Genomic DNA, 20,090 nt, shown 5'->3' with positions numbered 1-20,090 from the left:
CAAACTGACCTCATATTCCCAAGCGCTCAGCCCACAGCCAGAGCTCAGGAAGTGTCTGACTACTGGCCTCTCCAGCAAAAAGACCCCACAAAGAGAAATCACCGAACCCTTGTAGAAGAGTCCTTTCTGTGAACGGACTGAGGAGGAATGAGCCTGGAGTACAGATGCAGACAAGGAATGAAACTCAACCAGAGCCGCTCAGCCCGAGTTCGAGATGACCCACCTCCGGATCCCTACCCCAGGTCTGGGACTTGGAAAACCTGCCCAGGACAGAAGAGGCTCAAGAAGACCAAGTCTGCTTCTCCTGCTCTGGCTGAGATGAAATAAAGGACTTCGGTCTTTCAAGCAGATGTTCGGGCAAACTTCCCCTGTCCTAAATTAACACGGGCTGGCAGCCAGCACAAAACAGGCTCTTCCAAGTCTTTACTCAGAGGCGAAGAGAAAAGAGCCAATTTCTTTGGGCAAAGAGGCTGGGTCTAGAGAAGACTTAGCGAGACTCTGCAAGAGAAAAAAAATGGGGTGGGAGGAAGCGCATGGCCCAAGTAACACCACAGCCTTTGTTTTAACTTGGCCGCGGTGCCAGGGGAACAATGCCTCAATGGCCAGTGCGTCTGTGGACGGAGGGCCCCTGTACTTGGGTTTGCTGAGTGGATTCTCTTTGCAGGCAGCTCTTGAACCCTACGATGGAGCAGAGCAGCAGGAAGCAGCAGGGCTGGCGCTGGATCCGGGCTACAGCCTTAGCAGTCAGCCTCGTGTCAGCAACGGGCTCGTGTCAGCACTCACAGCAGAAACGCGCACGCTTTCAGGAGGAGGAAAGCAATCCGTCCTCACTGGGGCCGTGAGCGTGCCACCGGGCTCGAGGCAAACGGAGAGGAAATCAAAGTGTCTGCTTGGGTTAGGAAACTGTGTGTGACGCTTCCCAGGCCTGGCCCTGCTTTTTCAAATTAGCTAGATGAAGATGGTTGAAGTCATTTCAGTCTGCTCTTTACGACTGCTAACTAGCAGGAAAACGCATGCTCCCTGGATGCACGGGCTTAACGAGCCCAGCAGATGGGGGGACTGGGAGTGGCCCCTTAGTTAGGATTTCCCCCACCCGAAATGGTACCACTGCCCCTGTGTATTTCCTGAGAGCTGGAGAGGAGTGCCTTGATTCCCACACCTCCCACTCTCCTCCTGCCCCGCCACTTCCTGGTGGGCTTACCTGCCCTGTCCCACAACTGCAGCCGCTGCTCAGTCACCTCCCAGCTTCCACTTGTCCCTGCACTCAACCCCCAAAGACCATTCTCCATCCAGATTGCCAGAGCAACCTTAAAAATGTAAATGAGGGCTTCCCTGGTGGCGCAGTGGTTGAGAGTCCGCCTGCCGATGCAGGGGACACAGGTTCATGTCCCGGTCTGGGAAGATCCCACATGCCGCAGAGCGGCTGGGCCTGTGAGCCATGGCCGCTGAGCCTGTGCGTCCGGAGCCTGTGCTCCGCAACGGGAGAGGCCACGACAGTGAGAGGCCCGCGTACCGCCAAAAAAAAAAAAAAAAAGGTAAAAATGTAAATGAGATCATGACACCCCCATGCTTAAAAGCCTCCAAGAGCTACTCGCTTTTGGAATGAAATCCAAACTCCTCGCCACGCCTACATGGCCCAGAATGACCTGACCCCCCCTCCCTGGCGACCTCTCCAGGCTTGACTGGTGTCACACTCCCGCTCACTCTCACCCTGCACCAGCCACCTGGGTCTGCTTTCAGTTCCCCAAACACGCCAAGCTCATCCCCATGCTGAGATCCTGGCACGGGGCAGTTCCTTCTGCCCTGGACACTCTTCTGACCATCCACATGGCTCCCTCTTTCCTGCCTTTAGGGCTCTGCTCAAAGCCACCTCTTCAGGGAAGCCCTCCCTGACTGCACTGTCCATGGTTGCCAGATTTAATAAATAAAAATACAGACCGTTCAGTTAAATTTGAATTTCAGAAAATGATGAATACTCTTTTAACTACCAATTTGTCCCAAGCTCTGTGCCACTGCACAGGACATACTCATACTAAAGAAATGCACTGCTTGAGATCCGAAATTAACTTAGCATCCTATATTTTTCTCTTAACTTCCAGCCCCTTTGCTCTTGCTCCTAGGACTGGTTTCCCTGTCTTCACAGCACTCGCCCTGTCTCAAAGTGACCTGCTTATAAACAAGTTTGAGACTGTCCACCCGCTGAGAGCAGGGATCTCGTATGTCATGTGCCCCCAGTGCCTGGCATAGAACCTGCACACAGTAGGGGTTTAATAAACATCTGGGGAGCAACTAAGGCAGTCCTGGGGGCTGAGTGAGCAGAGGAGTGAGGCTAAAAGAGCAACAACAGGTCATTTACATAGAGGCCGGATTTCAGCTCATCTTTCATGCCTCCAGGGGCACCTCTTCTCAGCGATGGGCTGTCATCTCTAGATGTCCCACGCCAGCTCACACAGTCACCCTGGGAACTGGGAAGTGGGAGTTTGGGAACCCGCCTTCCTCTGATGTGCCCTGTCACCTCAAGGAAGTCTGCCAATCTCCCTCAGTGAGTTGGCTTCCCATCTGTAAGATGGGGCCAGGGGGCGGGCCATTAGTCATGTTGCCTCCACTGTATCGGGTGTGACAGCAGGAGTCTGAAGGGTCAAGGCTGAGAGGAGGGGAGAGACGCACCCGTGCCAGGAAGGATTCTTCTCCCAGACAAGAAACCAACACAGGCCTGCCTTCCCCACTCCCTGTTAAGTAAACTGAGCTCCCAGAGGACACATGGAAGGTCAGCTGACATTTTCCGGGCACCTCCTATGGCCCGACACTTTCAGATCCTTGATCTCCTTTTATTGCTGAAATACCACCAACACCATTTTAGAGATGGGGAAACTAAGTCCCAAAGCACATAATATGAGGCCTATCCAGGCTTCAAGCCAAATCTGCTGGGTGATCCCAAACCCAGCCTGCCGACCCCTTAAATACACACAATTTTTACTTAAAAAAAAAAAAAGTATGCAACCACAACTGTAGGGGAAAAAAAAATAACACAAGAGGGTGTCAGGCCATTCATCAATAAAAGATATCATGATTTTCTCGACGGAGGTGGAAATTCCAGCCTGCTAATTGCAAATTACAGAACGTCTGTGGGCGCCAAGAACAATCTCTGATGGTGGCAACACTAGGACCCGAGTTAATTAGAAAACATTTCTCTGTGTCCTCTTTTTCAGGCATTTAAACAGAAGGATCCTTTCACTCCAAAGTCTGTTCTCGCATGCAAGAGGACTGAAGTTTGGGCAAATACTCAGCCCTCTGAAAATAAGACCATTTTCTCTACCTCCAGTGGGGCTCCCGAGTGGCGATCTGGCCTCTTTGGAGGAAAGCTGTGTGTCCCAGCCAGCTGTGTGTTAAGGGGTGGGCTCCAGCTCCGGGGGCCAGTGACACCGTGGACGTGAGTCACCGAGGGCAAAGGTCTACAGAGCCTTAGTCATGGGCAAGCCCAGCTTGGAGTCTGACCTCTCCCAGTGGGAAGACCAAAGCAGAGGGACTCCCAGACCAGGTCAATTTTTTCAGAAGACACCAGACCGGGTGAAGCCCAACCCACGGAGAAAAACAGGTGGGAAGAGGAGGTGTCTTCTCTAAGCGAGTTCCAATGTTTCCAGGGCACTAATTCATGGAAAAGTACTTAATTTAGCAAAAAAATTTTATTTTAAGCATATGCATTTGTATTTATTAAACAAAGCTCAAAATACAACCTTTGGGAACCTCCAAGTCATAAAGTGACTCACATTAGGATATGATGACTCAGTGGGAAAGAGGGAATTCCACCACCCACGCCTCCTTTCTAAAAAATCAATTTGCCCTCTCAACAGGTGATAGGAGCCTCTGCCATCAGAGTGGTCCAGAAAGTCGTCCAACAAAACAAAACACAAGCTCTCTTCAAACAATTTACGTTTCAAAGCTGAGTAATCCGACGCGGGCAGGTTTCCAACCTACGCCCCCGCGGGACACAGAGAGCCAGGGAGCTACTTGGCTGGGGCCGGGGGCCTGAATTAAGAGAGATTTACCAGCTGAAAAATTCCAAAACCCTGTGTCATGTGGAGGAACCTTCCAAAACATTGGATCCCACCCAGGCGCAGCGAGTCGCTCAAAGCCATGGCAACCCGGTTTCCGCTGCCACATCACTTTTATTTTTGTGTCCTTAGATTTTTTCCTGTTTTGCAATGTTTTGCTGGGACCCCCGACTCCGCCTGAGGCCCGGGTGGCCGGGCGCCAGGGTTACCAGCTGAAGTCAGGAACAGCCTGGACTTCCCGGCGTGACCTTCGCCTAGAAGGTTACACATTTTTTAAATTTCACAGAATATATAAAGGCTTTTCAGCAATGACTGAAAATGGTAAATAGGAAAGACGCTGATCGTTCTGCTGGGTTCCTCTTTGTCCTCTTGGATGTGCCTAGAGAGATTCCTTGGGGATTGATGATAAATGTTGCCTGGGATGCCAGCTCTGTTACCTGCTGTGAGCTGACCTGGGGCCCACGGCTTGACCTCTGTGAGCCTCGGTTGTCTCATCTGTAAAATGGGGGTAACGCACCTGCCTCTCGGGGCCAGTATGACTATTAAAGGAGAGGACACATTCATTCAACAACATGTATAAGCACCTACTAAGTGCCAGGGGCTGTTCTAGATGCTGTACGTACAGCCGCAAACACCACATCCCCGTCCTCAAGGAGCTCTGACGCGGGAGACATCAGAGACAAGATGATTCCGGCAGAGCTAACTACTACTGGGAAAACAGGGCAGGGCAATGGGACAGAGAGGGACAGGGCTGTGGCAGGGGTTGGACAACTTCAGAGCAGTTGGTCAAGGAGGGGCTCCTTAAGAAAGTCGCCCTGAGCTGAGACTTGTAGGAGAAGGAGGCCACAACCCATGAGGAAACAGCAAAAGCAAAGGTCCTGTGACAGAAAGGAGTGTGGGGTGTTTGAGGACAGAACGAAGACGGTGTGGCTACGGCCAAAGGAGCAAGAGGGTGAGTCCAAAAAGCTGAAATCAGAGAGACGGGCAAGGGCCAGCACATACGGTCTCCTGGAAGTCATGCAAATGATTAAAAATGGTAATAAAAACAATATAATAATCATTACTATTACTGCTGCTATAAATAAGATGCCATTTTCCAAAACACCGAGCTTTTCTAACTTAAGAAACACCACGCTACCCGTCTCCTACTGTGTTTCCACCGTCCTCCAATTTGTCATCCTGCTGGAGTGGAACTGCCAATTCCATCTCAGTCGACGGCTATAAAAAGAACTTTGGAGCTGGTGGTGCCGATGACCCAACAGGGGGGCTAAGATTAGCCCAGGAGGCTGTCCACCTTTCCTTAATGTGAGAACCAGCTGGGGTTCCCCTTCCTTGGAAAACTTCAACTGTTCCACTCCGCCCCACCTCGCAGCGGCCCTGCTGGCCAAACTGTCCATGGAGATGGGAACGGGGCTGCGTTTTGGAAAAAAGAAGTTGAGCAACAGGGATTCCCCCTGCAGAAGGCAGTCCTGGGCTGGGAGGCAAGTTCTTGGGGTCAAAAGAGCAGGGCTGGCTCCCTGCAAACACAAGACAACTCCCCACTCTGTCTGTCAGAGCCACCCGGAGCCAGACGTCCCACGAGAGAAGCCCACCACTTCTCTGAGGGCCCAGGGACACCTCAGACACCCCGGCTTGTCTGCTGGCATCGATCCAGGGACCATATTCACCCCAGGTCCTCATACGTTAGGCATGCCACAGTCCTAAATGGACCTACCTGGCCTCGGTGACTTGCTGCAGAATTCAAGAGTCCAGCTCACCACAAAATGGTTCAAGTCAGTGGCTCAGAGCAGCTAAAGGATCTTCAGACAAATTAACCTGGTTCTGAACTTTTTCAAAGTAGAAAAGCTAAATGATCAAGGATACAGATTGTAGAGCCAGGCTTCCTAGGGGCCAACCCAGCACTGCCATTCACCAACTGTGGGATCTTCGATAAGTTATTTAACCTCTCTGTGTTCAGTTTCTCATCAGAAAATAGCTATCTTGTAGGGCTGCCACGAGGAATCAGATTGTTACTACATATAAAGTGCTTAGAACAAGGCCTGGCACATAGTTCATTATTACTTATTCTTGTTTTTCAATGTCTCTTGGTTCCATGAGATAAAATCGTACCCATCCTTGTCCTTCCACAGCCAAGATATGATGATGATGATGAGAATAATAATAAAAGCTGACATTTAATGAGCATCTGTAAGGTGCTAAGCTCTATGCAAAGAGCCTAAACTGTATCATCTCATTTAATCTTGTCTCTCAAGTGAAGTAAATCATCTGTATTTTACAAAAGAGGAAATATTGGCTCAGAGAGGTGACATGACTTACCCAGGATGACAAAGCTACCAAACACAGATCATGGGTTCAAACCCAGGCCGTCTGACCTCAGAGCTATGCTGGTAACCAGTGCAGCTTACAGCCTCCCAAAGTCTGCCTGCCAGGCCCGCACTGGGGCAGTGTGTGTCCAATAAACGATGTCTATGGCCTAAGCAATGAGAATACTGGAGAAACCGTAAAAATAACAACGAACACTCCACAAGCACGCCCGACGTGCTGAGTGCCCGCTGCTTGCTTATGCGTTTAACTCTGGGAGGGCAAGACCGTCATTAACTCGCTCACTGGAATCTGAGGTCCAGGGAAACTGAACAACAGAACGACGCTGTATAATCTGCAGGTGAGTCCGCTAACTTCTCCAGGCTTAGCCACCTGCCTCCCGCAGGTGTCCGGTTCGATGAGACAAGATGCGGAACGCAGCAGGCAAAGGGCCCGCCCACAGACAGGCTTCAATCAGAGAAAACTATTGTCATTCCTCTTCTTGTTAACATGCAATTTTTCAAAGTTGAAACAGACTCTCCTCCTCCCTTCAAGAGGTAAACTGAAATTTCTTCTGAAACCAAGAGAAGGAAAGCTAGAGAGTAAATGCCTTCCAGCCAGCCAGCCAGCCAGCAAATACCTACTGGAGGCCCTTGAGTAGACCTCACAAGCTCTCTAGACAGTTTAAAGCTGTCTGGCTCCTAATTCCACAAGGAACTTGGTAGCACCTGGCCTCCAGGCCATCCCTGCACACTTCCAGCAGCCCCTCAAAGAGACTGCCAACCTGGACACAGAGAACAAGATGTCTGTATATTACTAGCATTTCCCCTCTGCCGATAAGGTGCCTTGAAGCCACACACTTCTTGTGAAAGTCAGCAGATGGCCAGCAGGATGATTTCCTGGTCCTGGAGATCCATCAGGTAATGTTTACTTGGCCATTTACATTTCATGCCACTCTCTTGCTCAAGAACCCACCATGACTCCCTATTACCTTACTCACGTGCAGACTAAACCAAAGCCATGTCTCTACCTGGCATCAGGAGACCTCTCTGCTCTGGGCTTCGCCTGCTCATCAAAGCACGTCCTGGTGATAACCAGCCTCTACTCCAGCCACACAGGTTTGCTCTCTGTCTCATGAGAGCCTAGTACCTTCTTGCCGCGAGACTGCTGTTCCACCGCCTGACAGAGTCTCCTCCAAAATGTATCAAGACACTTAAAAGTACATGCCCCTTGAACGCACTACACCACATGGAGGCCTCAACCCTAGGAAATAACAGTAACAAACAGCGTTAGCTAATACGTATCAAGCACTTGGCCCTCCGAATCCACAGGTTCCACATCCATGGATTCAACCAACCACAGATAAAAATATCCCCCCCAAAAATTCCAGAAAGTTCCAAAAAGCAAAACTCGAATTTGCCATTCACTGGCAACTATTTACATAGCATTTACCTGGTATTAGGTCTTATAAGTAATCTAGAGTGATTTAAAGTATATGAGAGGATGTGCATAGGTTCTATGCAAATACTACACCACTCTATACAAAGGACTTGAGCATTTGCAGAGTTTGGTATCCACGGGGATCCTGGCACCAATCTCTTGCAGATACTGAGGGACAACTGTACCAAGCATTTATGAACTCTTAATCGTAGGACCACCCTATGAGGTAGAACTGCCACCATTCTCTTTATACAGAGAAGGAAACTGTTGCCCAGAGAGGTTAAGTAACTTGCCCAAGGTCCCTCAGCTAGAAAGCAGTAGACCTGGGCTTCGAACACAAGCAGACTGGCTGGAGAACATGAGTCCTTACCTAGCTGACCAAAGGAATATCGAGGATGTTCATCACTGAGTTACTTACAATAGCACAGAGTTGGAAGCAGCCTAACATCCAATAAAGGGAGAATGGTTAAATAAAGTACTGGACAACCATATGACAGATGCAATGCACCCACTTACACATCTGCGTTGCTCTCCCCTCACAGCGCCACCACAGCCCCTCAAACCCGCAGGGACTGACCACATGCCTTCTGAACCACTCAAACCCACCTGTCCGTCTCCCCACTGCCACAGCCTGACTTGATGCCCGTTTTTTGTGGGGTTTTTTTGGCAATGGCTTCGTCAAACTTCTTTAAAACCACCTGCCTTCTATCACGCTTCCAAAGTGTAAGGAAGCAGTTGTCACACCCTAGTCACAGGGCCAGCCCATCTCACGAGGAGGCTTTGTGTGAATTGGGAAGAAGCACCCCTTCTCTAAGACATTCCGCTTCCTCCCATCAGAAGTTTAGTAACACACAGCTGCAGGATGTATCCAGTTTGAATAGCAGCCCCCAGAGGAGGTACCCTCATGCAGCGCAGAATCCCCACAAGTGGACAACCTGCCTGTGACAGTCTGTGGTTCCTCCTCAGGGCAGTAAACAAACAGACAAACACCCCTTTGAATTAACTGGAAATCATGTCATAGGAAGAAAAAAAAAAAAAAAAGCTTGGCCTAGCATCGATAACTATCAAGTAAATTATATAACCTGATATTTTTCCTACTTTTGATCACTGTCTTTCTACCATGTCCTCATTGGTAATCACATTAACAGACAGTCCATATAAGAAGGAATACACAGGTCCAATAAACAGAAACATTAAACCTCTCATAGCAAAGGAGCGCCAAGTCAAAACAGTACCAGTTCAGCAAATATTTTTTTAAATTAAAAAACACGGCACTTCTGGGATGGGGTGAAACCATCACTGACACAGTATTGGTGGAAGTTTCCCATTTGTATGTTTCTGGAAGGTAATTTGAATTCTAGAAGCAATATGTATTTCAAGCTCTCGAAATGATTATCCAAAACTGTACTCTGGAATAAACCCTAAATAAACAAAAAAGATACACATGGAGATTCATGTATAAGAAGATTAATTAATCCTCCAAGTATAACAAGATTAACTGCAGTACTATTTATAATAAAAATACAAGCAGCCAGTATTTGTTGACTAACAATATACCTGGTGCCATTATAATCACCTGACATGTATTAACTCATTTAATCCTCGCGACAACCCTATGGGGTGATAACTCTTGCTATTATCATTCTATACATAAAGAAATGGAGGCACAGAAAGGTCAGGTGATTTGCCTAAGATCACAGAGCAAGCAAGTAGCAAAGGCAGGATCTGAACCCAGGATACCCAGGGCCAGAGCATGCACGATTAATCATTGTGTTGCTAGCCCTCCCTTCTTGATAACAGTAAAAAACTTAAAAGAATGTGTCTCCTGATGTGAAAATATAATTTTTTTAAAAAACGTTAGGGGTGGGGGGCTTCCCTGGTGGCTCAGTGGTTGAGAGTCCGCCTGCCGATGCAGGGGACGCGGGTTCGTGCCCCAGTCCGGGAAGATCCCACATGCCACGGAGCAGCTGGGCCCGTGAGCCATGGCCACTGAGCCTGCGCGTCCGGAGCCTGTGCTCCGCAACGGGAGAGGCCACAACAGTGAGAGGCCCAGGTACCGCAAAAAAAAAAAAAAAGTTAAGGGTGGGCAAAACTTTATCATCCAACAAAACAAGCAAGGATGAGTTAAAATACATTATAACACGCTCATGCAATGGTGAACCGTGTCGATATCAAGATCACTGGAGACAAGGGAAATTTCTCATGGTAAGGAGAGCAGGACAGGAAACTACACAATGGGATCTATCCCCCAAATCAATGTCATTGGAAAGAAAAAGATGGTCAATTTTGTATGGCACTCAGAAGGCCCCCTGACCTGTGGTCTTCTCGGTAAACACGACTTTGGACTCGGCCGTGAAGTTCTGTCCCGTGAGGATCATCTGCTGGCCCCCGTAGACCAGGCAGCTGTCGATGTCTTGTCTTTCCACCATGGGCAGCTCATGGGCGGATCGCTGGGCTGCGGGCGGGAGAAAAAGAAGACAGTGTGATGACAGGAGACGCCCATGCAGAATCGTCCAGTGATTTCACGGGAACGGGACACAATGCACTCTGCCCACCTTGGTCACTTGTTGTCATTGCAAACATGGAAGCCTCACCCCTGGCAACCAGTGACTATGCAAATGTTATGTTCTTGTCAAAATGCCCCAAGTAATTTCGGCTAATTTTCTCCTAACAACACTTTTCATTTTCGTGAATCGAGAGACAGATGCCTGTTCTCCTTTGAGGGAGGAAAGGAGAGTAAGAATTTGATTTTTTTTTTTTTAATAAAAGGATGGGCAAATCAACTTTTTTGTAAGAGATTTCCTTTGCTAGAACGTACTCTCTTCTCCTGCACTTGATGTCAGCAACACACGAAGGGCTCACGGATGTAAACTTCAGGACCTGATTCCTAAAGGTTCAGATGCCTTGGCCTTGGAATTCGTTTGCCATCCTGAACATGATTTGCCCCCATCACTTCTCTGACCACACTTCCTAGAACTCCCCCTTGCTCACTCTGCTCCAGTCACACTTCTAGAATGTTCTCACCATCTCTCAAACATACATCGCATGCTCCTATCTTTCAATGTCTGCCCCTTCAAGTCTTTCTCTCTGGAAGGTTCTTCCCTGATTACCCGCATGGCTACCTTCCTTACTTCTTGCAGGTTTCTCCTCAGATGTCACCTCCTCAGGGCAGCTTCCTTACCCCTACCCTTCCATTCTCCCCCTCAGAGTTAAAACAGCAGTACCCATCCTCTCTCCATCTGTCTGGCTGTGTCTCTCCCTCTTTCCCCTTTATCCTGCTTAATCATTTCCAAAGAACTTTCCACTTTCAGACGCACTACATGTAGCTTTATTGGTTAATCTGTCTTTCGTCTCTTCCCCACGAGAACGTGAGCCCAGGAGGGAGGAGCGTCGCTTTGGGCATGCTGTGAGCCCAGGGCTGGGGACAGTTCCTAGGACTTAGCAGGGGATGCCTGAGATGGATGGATGCAAGTACTGATAGATGGAAGGAAGGGAGGAAGGGAGGAAGGGAGGAAAGAAAGAGAGAGAGAGGGAGGGAGGGAGGAAGGGTTGATGGATGGATGGAGATATGTATGGATACAGATGTGTCTCAATATATCTTGACACACATATACATATCGATATCTCTACACATCTGCACCTACATCTTCATCTGTATCTACAATGAGGAATGGCACAGGTTGAGTGTTTAACCACAATGACATATTTGAATGCTCACAGTAACCTTCTAAGAAAAGAAGTACTAAAATTATTCACCTTTGGGGAGCAAACGAAAGCCTAGGAGAAGTCAGATGGGGTGACGCTTAGATCTGACCCCTCCAGAACTGGTTTGTCCAGCTCCAGAACCCCATCTCCTAGCCCCTCCAGCCAACCAATTCTTCTGAAGGTAGGCTGCAGGAAAGAATGAAGACCCTCTCCAGATGCCTTCCCTGGGCAGGGTGAGAAATGGGTCCCATCCAGCATGAGGGACCATCTCCTCGGCCTCGCCTTGGCAGCGTGGGCCGAAGAGGCCGGCCCTCCCTGGGTGAGTCAGCCTGAGCTCCTGGCGTTCCTCCCAGAGCCCAAGAACTGGGCAGAGGGCCAGCCCTTTCCGTGCCAGGGGCCTGCGGACCTCCCCATCCGGGAGCCGGGGACGCAGCCACGTGAGGCCCGAGGCTCAGACCCAACCCTGTCCTCCTGGCTGGCCTGGGCCTCCAGGTCCAGCACCCCCCTCCCTTCGGCCCCAGAGCCACGTTGAAATCAGTCCCTTCAGGAGCCGCCACACACTTGGTGACATTTAAGGAGTCTGCTGCGGGCCAGACGCTCCCAGACACTTTACACTGAAAATGCAGCCGGATGACTCTCAGCTATGGCCCTGCCGGTATCTTCCCATCCCAGGCTCGGCCCAGGCTCTCTGTTCCCAGGGGCCCACCAGCCAGCGCGGTTCTAAGGGGCTGCCAGTTAAGAGTACGTATTAAAAAGGCCTCTCTGCAGAAGCTGCTAATTTCTCCCACATGGGCCAGGTTATTAAGCCTTTCTTTCAACAGAGGAGTTCTGTATGACTTCCTAATTGAGCTGCCACCAATGGGGATTTACTAGCAGTGAAAGCAGCAGCCACACCGCCTAGAAGAGCAGGTCCCAGCTTTTAAGATCTGCCTTTGATGCATTCAGGGGGCCAGTGGGGGCTTTTGGTCCCAGGGATGGGTGGGGAGGCGGCAAGAGCCATCCTTCCCATTTTGCAGGTGGAAAGCCTGAGTCATGGCTCCTGGGCAAGCCGGCCAAGGGCTCCCAAGCCAGCGAGGCCGGGGCCTGGACGTGGCCATGAGCTCTCAGCAGTGGGCGGGAGGCTGGGCCAGACGGCTGCTCCGTGAATCACTGTGCATTGCTGTGAACACAACTCTGCTATTTCCTGAAGCAAACTCATTGCTTCTCCCTCCACAGCCTCACAGTTTCAAGCAACTAACTGATTCTCCCTTTGCCAAGTCTGCATTTCCTGCTCCTTCCCCTTACTGAAGGAAAACTATCTTTTCTAATGAAAATTTAAAGAGTCCAGTCCGGCTTCCTGTGAGCTCTTATCTGGACTCCAGTCTTGCAACTCGAAGTGTGGGCCGAGCACATCAGCATCAAGGGAAGCGGGGGGCGGTATTATTAGAGGTGCAGAACCTCGTGCCCCACCCCAGACCTACTGAACCCACATCTGCAGCTTAACAAGGAATCCAGGTGATTCTTATGAGCTATCAAGTCTGAGAAGAACTGCTTAGTGCTGGCTACACATTAGAATCAGCTGGGGAGTTGAACCAATAATGACCCCCTGGCCCTAATTCTACCATTTTACAGACAGAAAGACAGACGCTCAGAACTCGCTTCACGGAGAGGCAGCTCCTGCCTGGGTGAGGCTGTCGTGTTGGAGGGTCCTCAGTTCCAGCGCAAGTCCCCACCAGGTGATCCTTGCACAGGGCTTCCCAGCTCTAAACCTCACTTTTCCCATCTGAAAAATGGGGCTGTTAGCAGACCCGTCTCACAGGCTGTTGTGAGGGTTAAATGGGAGAATTCACAGAAAGTGTACTTGGCTCAGTCAACACCGGCCACTATGGCGAACAGGAAGAGCTGGAGCTCCCTGAGCAGCTGCCCTGTGCTCAGCGCCGGGAACCACTGTTGTCTTGTCTTAGCTATTTCACCAAGTAAGTACGGACCGTGTCCACGTGGTTACACACAGTACTGCTCTCTTCACTGCTGTTCTTGGTGGATCCCGACCCAAAACCCATCTTTCTTGGCCCTGAATCCCAGCATTTTTCAAAGGGAGCTTCCCGGGTCACCTGCAGCCTAATCACCTGGTTGGGGGAGGTGCTTAATAAAAATGCAGCTTCCCCAGGCCACACCCCCAACCCCCCCGCCCCAGAATCTCCTAGAGGAGCCTGGACATTTGCATTTAAACAATCTTTCCAGGCGACTTGTTACACACATTCTGTTTGACAGCCAGGTCTCACACTTAAGACGCCACCTGAGGACGAGAAGACCTCCTCCAGGGGAGGCCCCCCGCATCCTCAGAGAGCCCAGAGGCAAAGCAAATGAATCCAATTAGCCCCTGAAAGAGGAACTGAAGACAGGCAGACAGCAACCAAAACCACCCTCCTGGGGTCCACTTCCTTCTCCCTCTCTGACGCAGCCTCCAACACCTAGGGCTACTAATTGGGGTGACACGGTCCAGGGCCTATGGGAGGGCTCTCTGCAAGCCCACTGGGCCCCCCAGGCCTGAACCACCACCCGCAGCCGTCCCCACCGAGTCCCATTCGGCTCTTCGACCACTGGAGATTCCAGACCGTCCAAACCCCAAACCCGGCAGTGTTCTAACCAAACAGGGGGCCACCAGCTTAAAGCCAAGCCCACGGCCCAGGTCTCACCTGTGGGTGGAGGCTAGACCCTCAGCTCTGGCTTAAGCGTCAAGGTGGCCCTCGAAGCCAGGAGACTACCTCAGGCTTCCCTCCTGCCCCTGGATTCTCGCGCGTCATAAAGTGGCTTGGGGCTCCTCTGTTTTATGAGCTCTGAATCAACAGGGCGCTGTTGGTTTAGCCAGTTTGGGTGTTTACTTTCACTAGCAACAGCGGCTGATTGGGAGCAGAGCTGGCGGTAAAGGCTCAGAGAGGGAAATTCACACCAGGCGGGGGTCCTCCAGGTCAGCCTGGACAGGGGGCTGCCTGGCCAAGAATGATGGTCTACCCAAGAACCCCAGGAGAGAGGCGGGAGAAGCTGGTCAGGGAAATTTGGTTGTGCAGAGTGGGTGGGTTCTGCTAACAGTGAATAATTACAGCTGCCATAGAGAGTGCCTTGGATTCCAGCACTTTTTATATATGTTTTTGTTTATATTATAAAGCACACACATGAAGAAGCAATTTACGGTCATGGGTCAAAGTAAGGATGCTGCCACGTGACAGCCTGAGTTCGAAGCCCAGCTCGGTGACATCCAAGCTTTGGGACCTTGGGCAAGTCATTTAATCTCTCTGCGCCTCTGTTTTCTCATCTATAAAATGGGACTCATCATAGGGCCAACCTCAGAGAGCGGTTTGCAGATTAAATGAGCTAATGCACAGGAAGTGTGTGGCGCCTCATCGGGGCTCAATGAATGTCTGTTATGTTTATTTTTATTGCTAAACTTCATGAGACCACAAGCAGGAATGAGTCCCATTTTGGAGGTGAGGGCGCTGAGTCTCCCAAAGGAGAAGTCACATGCCTGAGAGCTCACAGCTACGTAAGGCGGACAGGCAGAACTTGAACACAGACTGTGGGATTCCCCTACCCAGAGGGACCTCTTTTTAGTAAAATGGAGAAGGACCCACTGGGAAAGCCGCCAGCCAGCCCGGACCAGGAGGAGGGCCCCCTTCGGTCTCACTCTGGCCCAAGCTCTGACCACCCCTCATCCCAGCTGCTGTAAACGCTTCCTGTCTGTACATCAGGCCCTGTCCTTGGCTGTGAGCCTGGCCCGGCTGAGCCGGGCCTGGCCCAGAACATGGTGCTGACTCAGGCCTCGCCGGGGAGGGGCCGGGAGCAGGGCCGGCAGACTGGCCCCTCAGGCTCCCTCAGACCCCGCCCTGGCCACTGATGGGTCTTCCCTGGGAAGCGGGACCCTGGGGCAGAGGAACCCAATTCTCCCCGAGTATGGGGTTCACCTCTGGGAGGGACCTGTCAGCATTCACGGCACGGGACTGGGGCGCGGTGTCTGCAAATGCAGGGGGTCTGCAGTGCATGAGACCACCTGCCCGTTCTGACCTCAGGGGGTCTCAGCTTCCTCATACGGAAAAAGGAGCACAAACAACGGCCCTGAAAGACTGGTACCTCTCGTCCAATCCCCACAGTGCTGGGTCCATAGGAGGGGCTCTTATTCTTCTCCATTCCAACACATTAACAAGGAGCCCCCGCAGAATATTCCCACATATCTCCAGTAACCAAGACCCTTACAGGGCGCTCCATGAAGCTCCATTTGACTAATGAGCTCCCTGGTCACTGGCGGACCCAGGCAGCCCAGACAGAGAAAAGGACATGGGTTTTTAACCCCCAGTTCTTGCCCCTTCCCTCGCCAGCCACGTGACTCTCAGATCAGTCAGCGCTTCTGAACCTCAGCCCACTAGATATAAGCTCAGAGTCTCTGAGTCTTCCCAGGCTACGATGAGGGTAGAAACAAGTTAATAGATGTGACAGCTGGGGGCAGGTGACAGCTCTTCAATAAAGGGGAGTTTTGCCTCCCCAGCCCCGCCAAACTAGCTCAGTAAAAGGCCATAATCGCAGGGTCAGGTAACCATATCAATCAGTGGAGAAGCCACCCCAATCCTGGGCTCCCCAAAAACCCAGCTTTCCTGTAATCACCACGCAGCCAACCCACAGCACCAGACAGATAATCATCTAAGCTCCTCTCAGCAGCAGGGCTTGCGGCTAGCTGCCAGCTCACCTGAAACAATTAGTGTTTGTTAAACTCCCACACCTACTGCTGCCTGGGCTGTGGGCTCTCGGCAGTGACAGAGTGGCAACCAGAGGTATGTCACGTCTGCCTTGCAGAGCTACAGGGAGGGCTGCAAGTGGGAAAATATGAGACATACCAGAAGAGAGGCATTGGGGTTATTCTACTGTACTGAGATAGGTACTACTACCATCCCCATTTTACAGATGAGACAACTGAGGCACAGAGTGCTAAGTAACTTCCCCGGGACTAAACAGCTAGTAAGTGGCAGAGGCAGGATGTGAACCCAGACCCACAGTCCTAACCATCACCCTAACCCTGCTTCCTCCCAACATGTTGGTTTTCTGATGTTTCTGAATGTGATCCCTTAGTCATCACTTAAAAGCCACCTTAGAGAGCCGGGGCAGACAAAGGCCTGGCCTACCTGCCCTCTGCCCAAATTTCACCCAAGATTTACTGCTACAGGGTCTCGAGGGAGACAGTCCACTGCAGAGCGGTGGGAGGGTGGCCACAGTTCCCTAAGGGTCGCTGATCTGGTCTCCAGTTTATATGAGATGACGTCACCCTTTGGAGTTCTGGCCCAAATTAGTCTGTCACTCGTGATGTAGCTCAACCTTGGTGTCCTGGGATCCAGCAGGACATGGTCGTCACAGTTGGCTTGGTCCCTTACTAGCTGTGTGACCACAGGCAATTAGTTTAACCTTTCTGTGCTTCAGTTTTCCCATCTATAAAATTGGAACAGATGCTGAGTTCCTGGTGTCCTCCCAATGATTTAGCAGCAACAGAGAAAGTGCTCGACATACAGTAGGTGACTGATAATAGTTCCTTGTCCTTTACCTCTTCCCCTTCATGTCCCCCTCACGTCCTACCTTCCTTCATTTGGTCTTCAAGTATTTATTAGCATCTACTCTGTGCCAGGCACTGTGCTAAACAAGTTTTAAAATATAAATCACATCATGCCAGTCCCTTATGTAGAACTCAAGGCTTCCCGTTTCACTTAGAATAAAATCCAAAGTCCCCTGCTTCCTCTCAGACCTCACCTCCTACACCTCTCCCTACCCGTCACTCCACACTGCCTCCCCGGCTGCCTTTCTGTTCCCTGACGATGGCAAGCTTATCCCTGCCTTAGGGCTTTGCACCTGCTCTACCCTCCAGCTGGGCCATGCTCCCCCCTCACTCAGGTCCAGGTTAACAAGCCACCTGTTCAGAGAGGTCTTCCCTGGTCAGAATGACTAAGGTTGCTGCTCCCCCACCCCCAAGTCACTAACACATGATCTTTGTTATTTTCACCATGACAGTTAGCTCTGTTTGAAATGATGTCTCTGCCTGCTTGCTGACTGTGGGTTTTCCCCACTAGAATGTGGCCTCCATGATGGCCACGACTCTGGTTTGGTCACCGCTGCATCCCCAGTTCCTAGTACTATATGATGCACTCCAAATATATTTTTAATTAAAAGAATAATGTTAAGGGGCCTATAAGAATCATGTGGGTCGTTTTGGCTTCTGGAAGGAGCAGATGGGCAAGAGAGCATCTCTGATTTATGAAGCAAAGCAAAATCAATTTGCCTGTCTGATCTCACTAATTCTAAGGATTTCCATACAGCACTGCTGTGTGATCCCCCATCTTCCACGTCAGACTTAGGAGCGTGTAGTGGAGGAGTAAAGGGGAGGTGGTGAGGGAGGCAACAGTCTTCGGTTGTCTAAGCTCTCACTTTCAGAAAAAGGCATACGAAACGACTGAATTTCCATACGGAAAACAACGCAACTGGACCCTATCTCACACCATACACAAAAATTAACCTGATATGGTTTGTATCCCTAAACCTAAAAGCCAGAATCAAAAACCTTCTAGAAGAAAACAGAAGAGAAGATGTCTGCTACCTTCAGATAGGTGGCGATTTCTTGGGAGACTAGAACGAGTAATAATCCCAAAAGAAAAGAAAAGAATATACTAGACTTCATCAAAATAAAATATTGATGCTCTTAATAAGACACAATTGAGAAAAGAAATAGGCAAGCCACAGACCGGGGCAAAATATTCATAATACATAAATCTGACAACAGGTTCATACCCAGTGCGAAAGGAGCTACTGTGTATGAACGATAAAAGTATGAGCCACCCAATAAAAAACGGGCAAAAGCTCTGAACAAACACTTCACCAAAGAAGACACAGGACAGCCAATAAGCACACAGATTAGGGCTCAGCGTCGTTAGTCTTTAGGGAAATGCAAATTATGGGTTATACACAATGAGATACCATTTTACTCACTGTAATGGCTACAATTAGAAAGACTGGCAAAGCCAAATATTAGTGAGCAGGTGGAATTCTCAGACACTCTTGTACAGAGTGTAAAACGATTTGGAAAATACATACATTGGAACACATGGGTTTTTTTCCCCGTGACCCAGCAATTCCATTACCGGGTATTTACCCAAAAGAAATGAAAGCATCTGTCCACAAAGGCCTTGAAGGGGAATGTTAGCAGCCTTATTCATGATCCCCAAACCCCAGAAACAACCCCAATGTCTATCAGTGGTAAATAAACAATTGTTATATTCATACAATTGAATACTGTTCGGCAATAAAAAAAAAAAAAAGAATGAACCAGCAAATCACGCAGTGACAGCGACGGATCTCAAAAACATCATGCTATAAGTAAAACAAACCAGACACGAGAGAGTCCATACTGTACTATTCCATTACATGAAGTTCTAGAATGGGGAAAGCGCATCTATGGTTATAGAAGTCAGAACAGTGCTTGCCTGTGTATGGGGCTGGGGAGGGGGCACTGGCTGAGGGGTAGGAGGAAACTTTCAGGAACGAAGGAAAACGCCCTGTATCTTGTTTGGAGTGGTGGTCACACTGGTGTATACGATTGTCAAAACCACTGAACAGAAGATTTACGGTCTGTGCAATTTAGTGTATCTTAATTATACCTTGGTAAAACACAATTATGTCATGAAAAGGGAGAGACTGAAAACACCACGTGAGAAAAGCCATTTTCTAGTCCACACCTCATACCCATGCCCCCAGCTCCTGCAAAACGAGCAAAGTGAATTTACACTCTGTGCTCTGAGCGGGCAGGGCCTGGTGGGAAATTGCTTTAGGTGTTTCCTGAAATGTGATGCACAGAGAGGCCCCTTTGCAGGGCAAGGAGAAAACCCAAGGAAAGTTCTCACGGGAGAAGGCATCTGCCCCTGGGGACACATCCACTCTGTCTCATGGCTGCCTCTCTCTCCTGCTGGGCAGCCTGGGGACACTGTTTTCACACTTTCATTTTTTTCAACAAACATTCTAGAGACAGTTGCTATGTGCCAGGCCCTGGCTAACGCCCACTGGTCCCTAACCTTACCTAAGAGAGGTTGATAAGTAAATTGGGTGTCAGTGCACAGAGAGGGGACCCTATACCCTGTGGGGTGAGGGCAAGCTTCGTCCTCAAGGGGCCATCTAAGGTGGGGCCTTGGATAAGGAGGGGTTAACTAAGCAACTGAAGGATGCGGGAACCCCACCTCCCAGCAGTAGGTCTCTAACTTTGCCGCACACGTCAGAATCACTAGGCATCTCTGAAAGTCTCCGGGTTCAGGGCTCAACGCAGACCAACTGAATCAGAGTTTCTGGGGTGGGATTCAGGCATCCTATTTTTTCTTAGAAGCCCCAGGTGATTCCAACATGCAGCTAAGATTGCTCTGGATGGAGGTGACAGCATAGGCAGAAGCCTAGGAGCCAGAGGAGGATGCCCGTGCATTTGGGAATTGCAGAGCAGAGAGAAGAGTGAAGCCGAGAAATGCAGCTGAGGAGGTGTCATGGGTTGAACTGAGCCGCCATCAAGACTTCCTGCCCACCCAGAACCTCAGAATGTGACCTCAT

At 50.0% G+C, this 20,090-nt stretch overlaps 1 protein-coding gene across 1 annotated transcript in view; it reads right to left on the bottom strand.

Moving 5' to 3' along the window:
* The window catches only part of NFATC2 (nuclear factor of activated T cells 2), a 138,585-nt gene that overhangs the window by 51,171 nt on the left and 67,324 nt on the right, over positions 1–20,090 (bottom strand). Inside the window, exon 6 of the mRNA XM_060032666.1 lies at positions 10,108–10,248. Coding sequence (XP_059888649.1) covers positions 10,108–10,248 — 141 coding nt within the window. The remainder of the gene's footprint in view (positions 1–10,107; positions 10,249–20,090) is intronic.

Source organism: Delphinus delphis, chromosome 15, assembly GCF_949987515.2.
Source record: "Delphinus delphis chromosome 15, mDelDel1.2, whole genome shotgun sequence".
NCBI lineage: Eukaryota > Metazoa > Chordata > Mammalia > Artiodactyla > Delphinidae > Delphinus > Delphinus delphis.
This window is presented reverse-complemented; position numbering and strand designations above follow the sequence as displayed.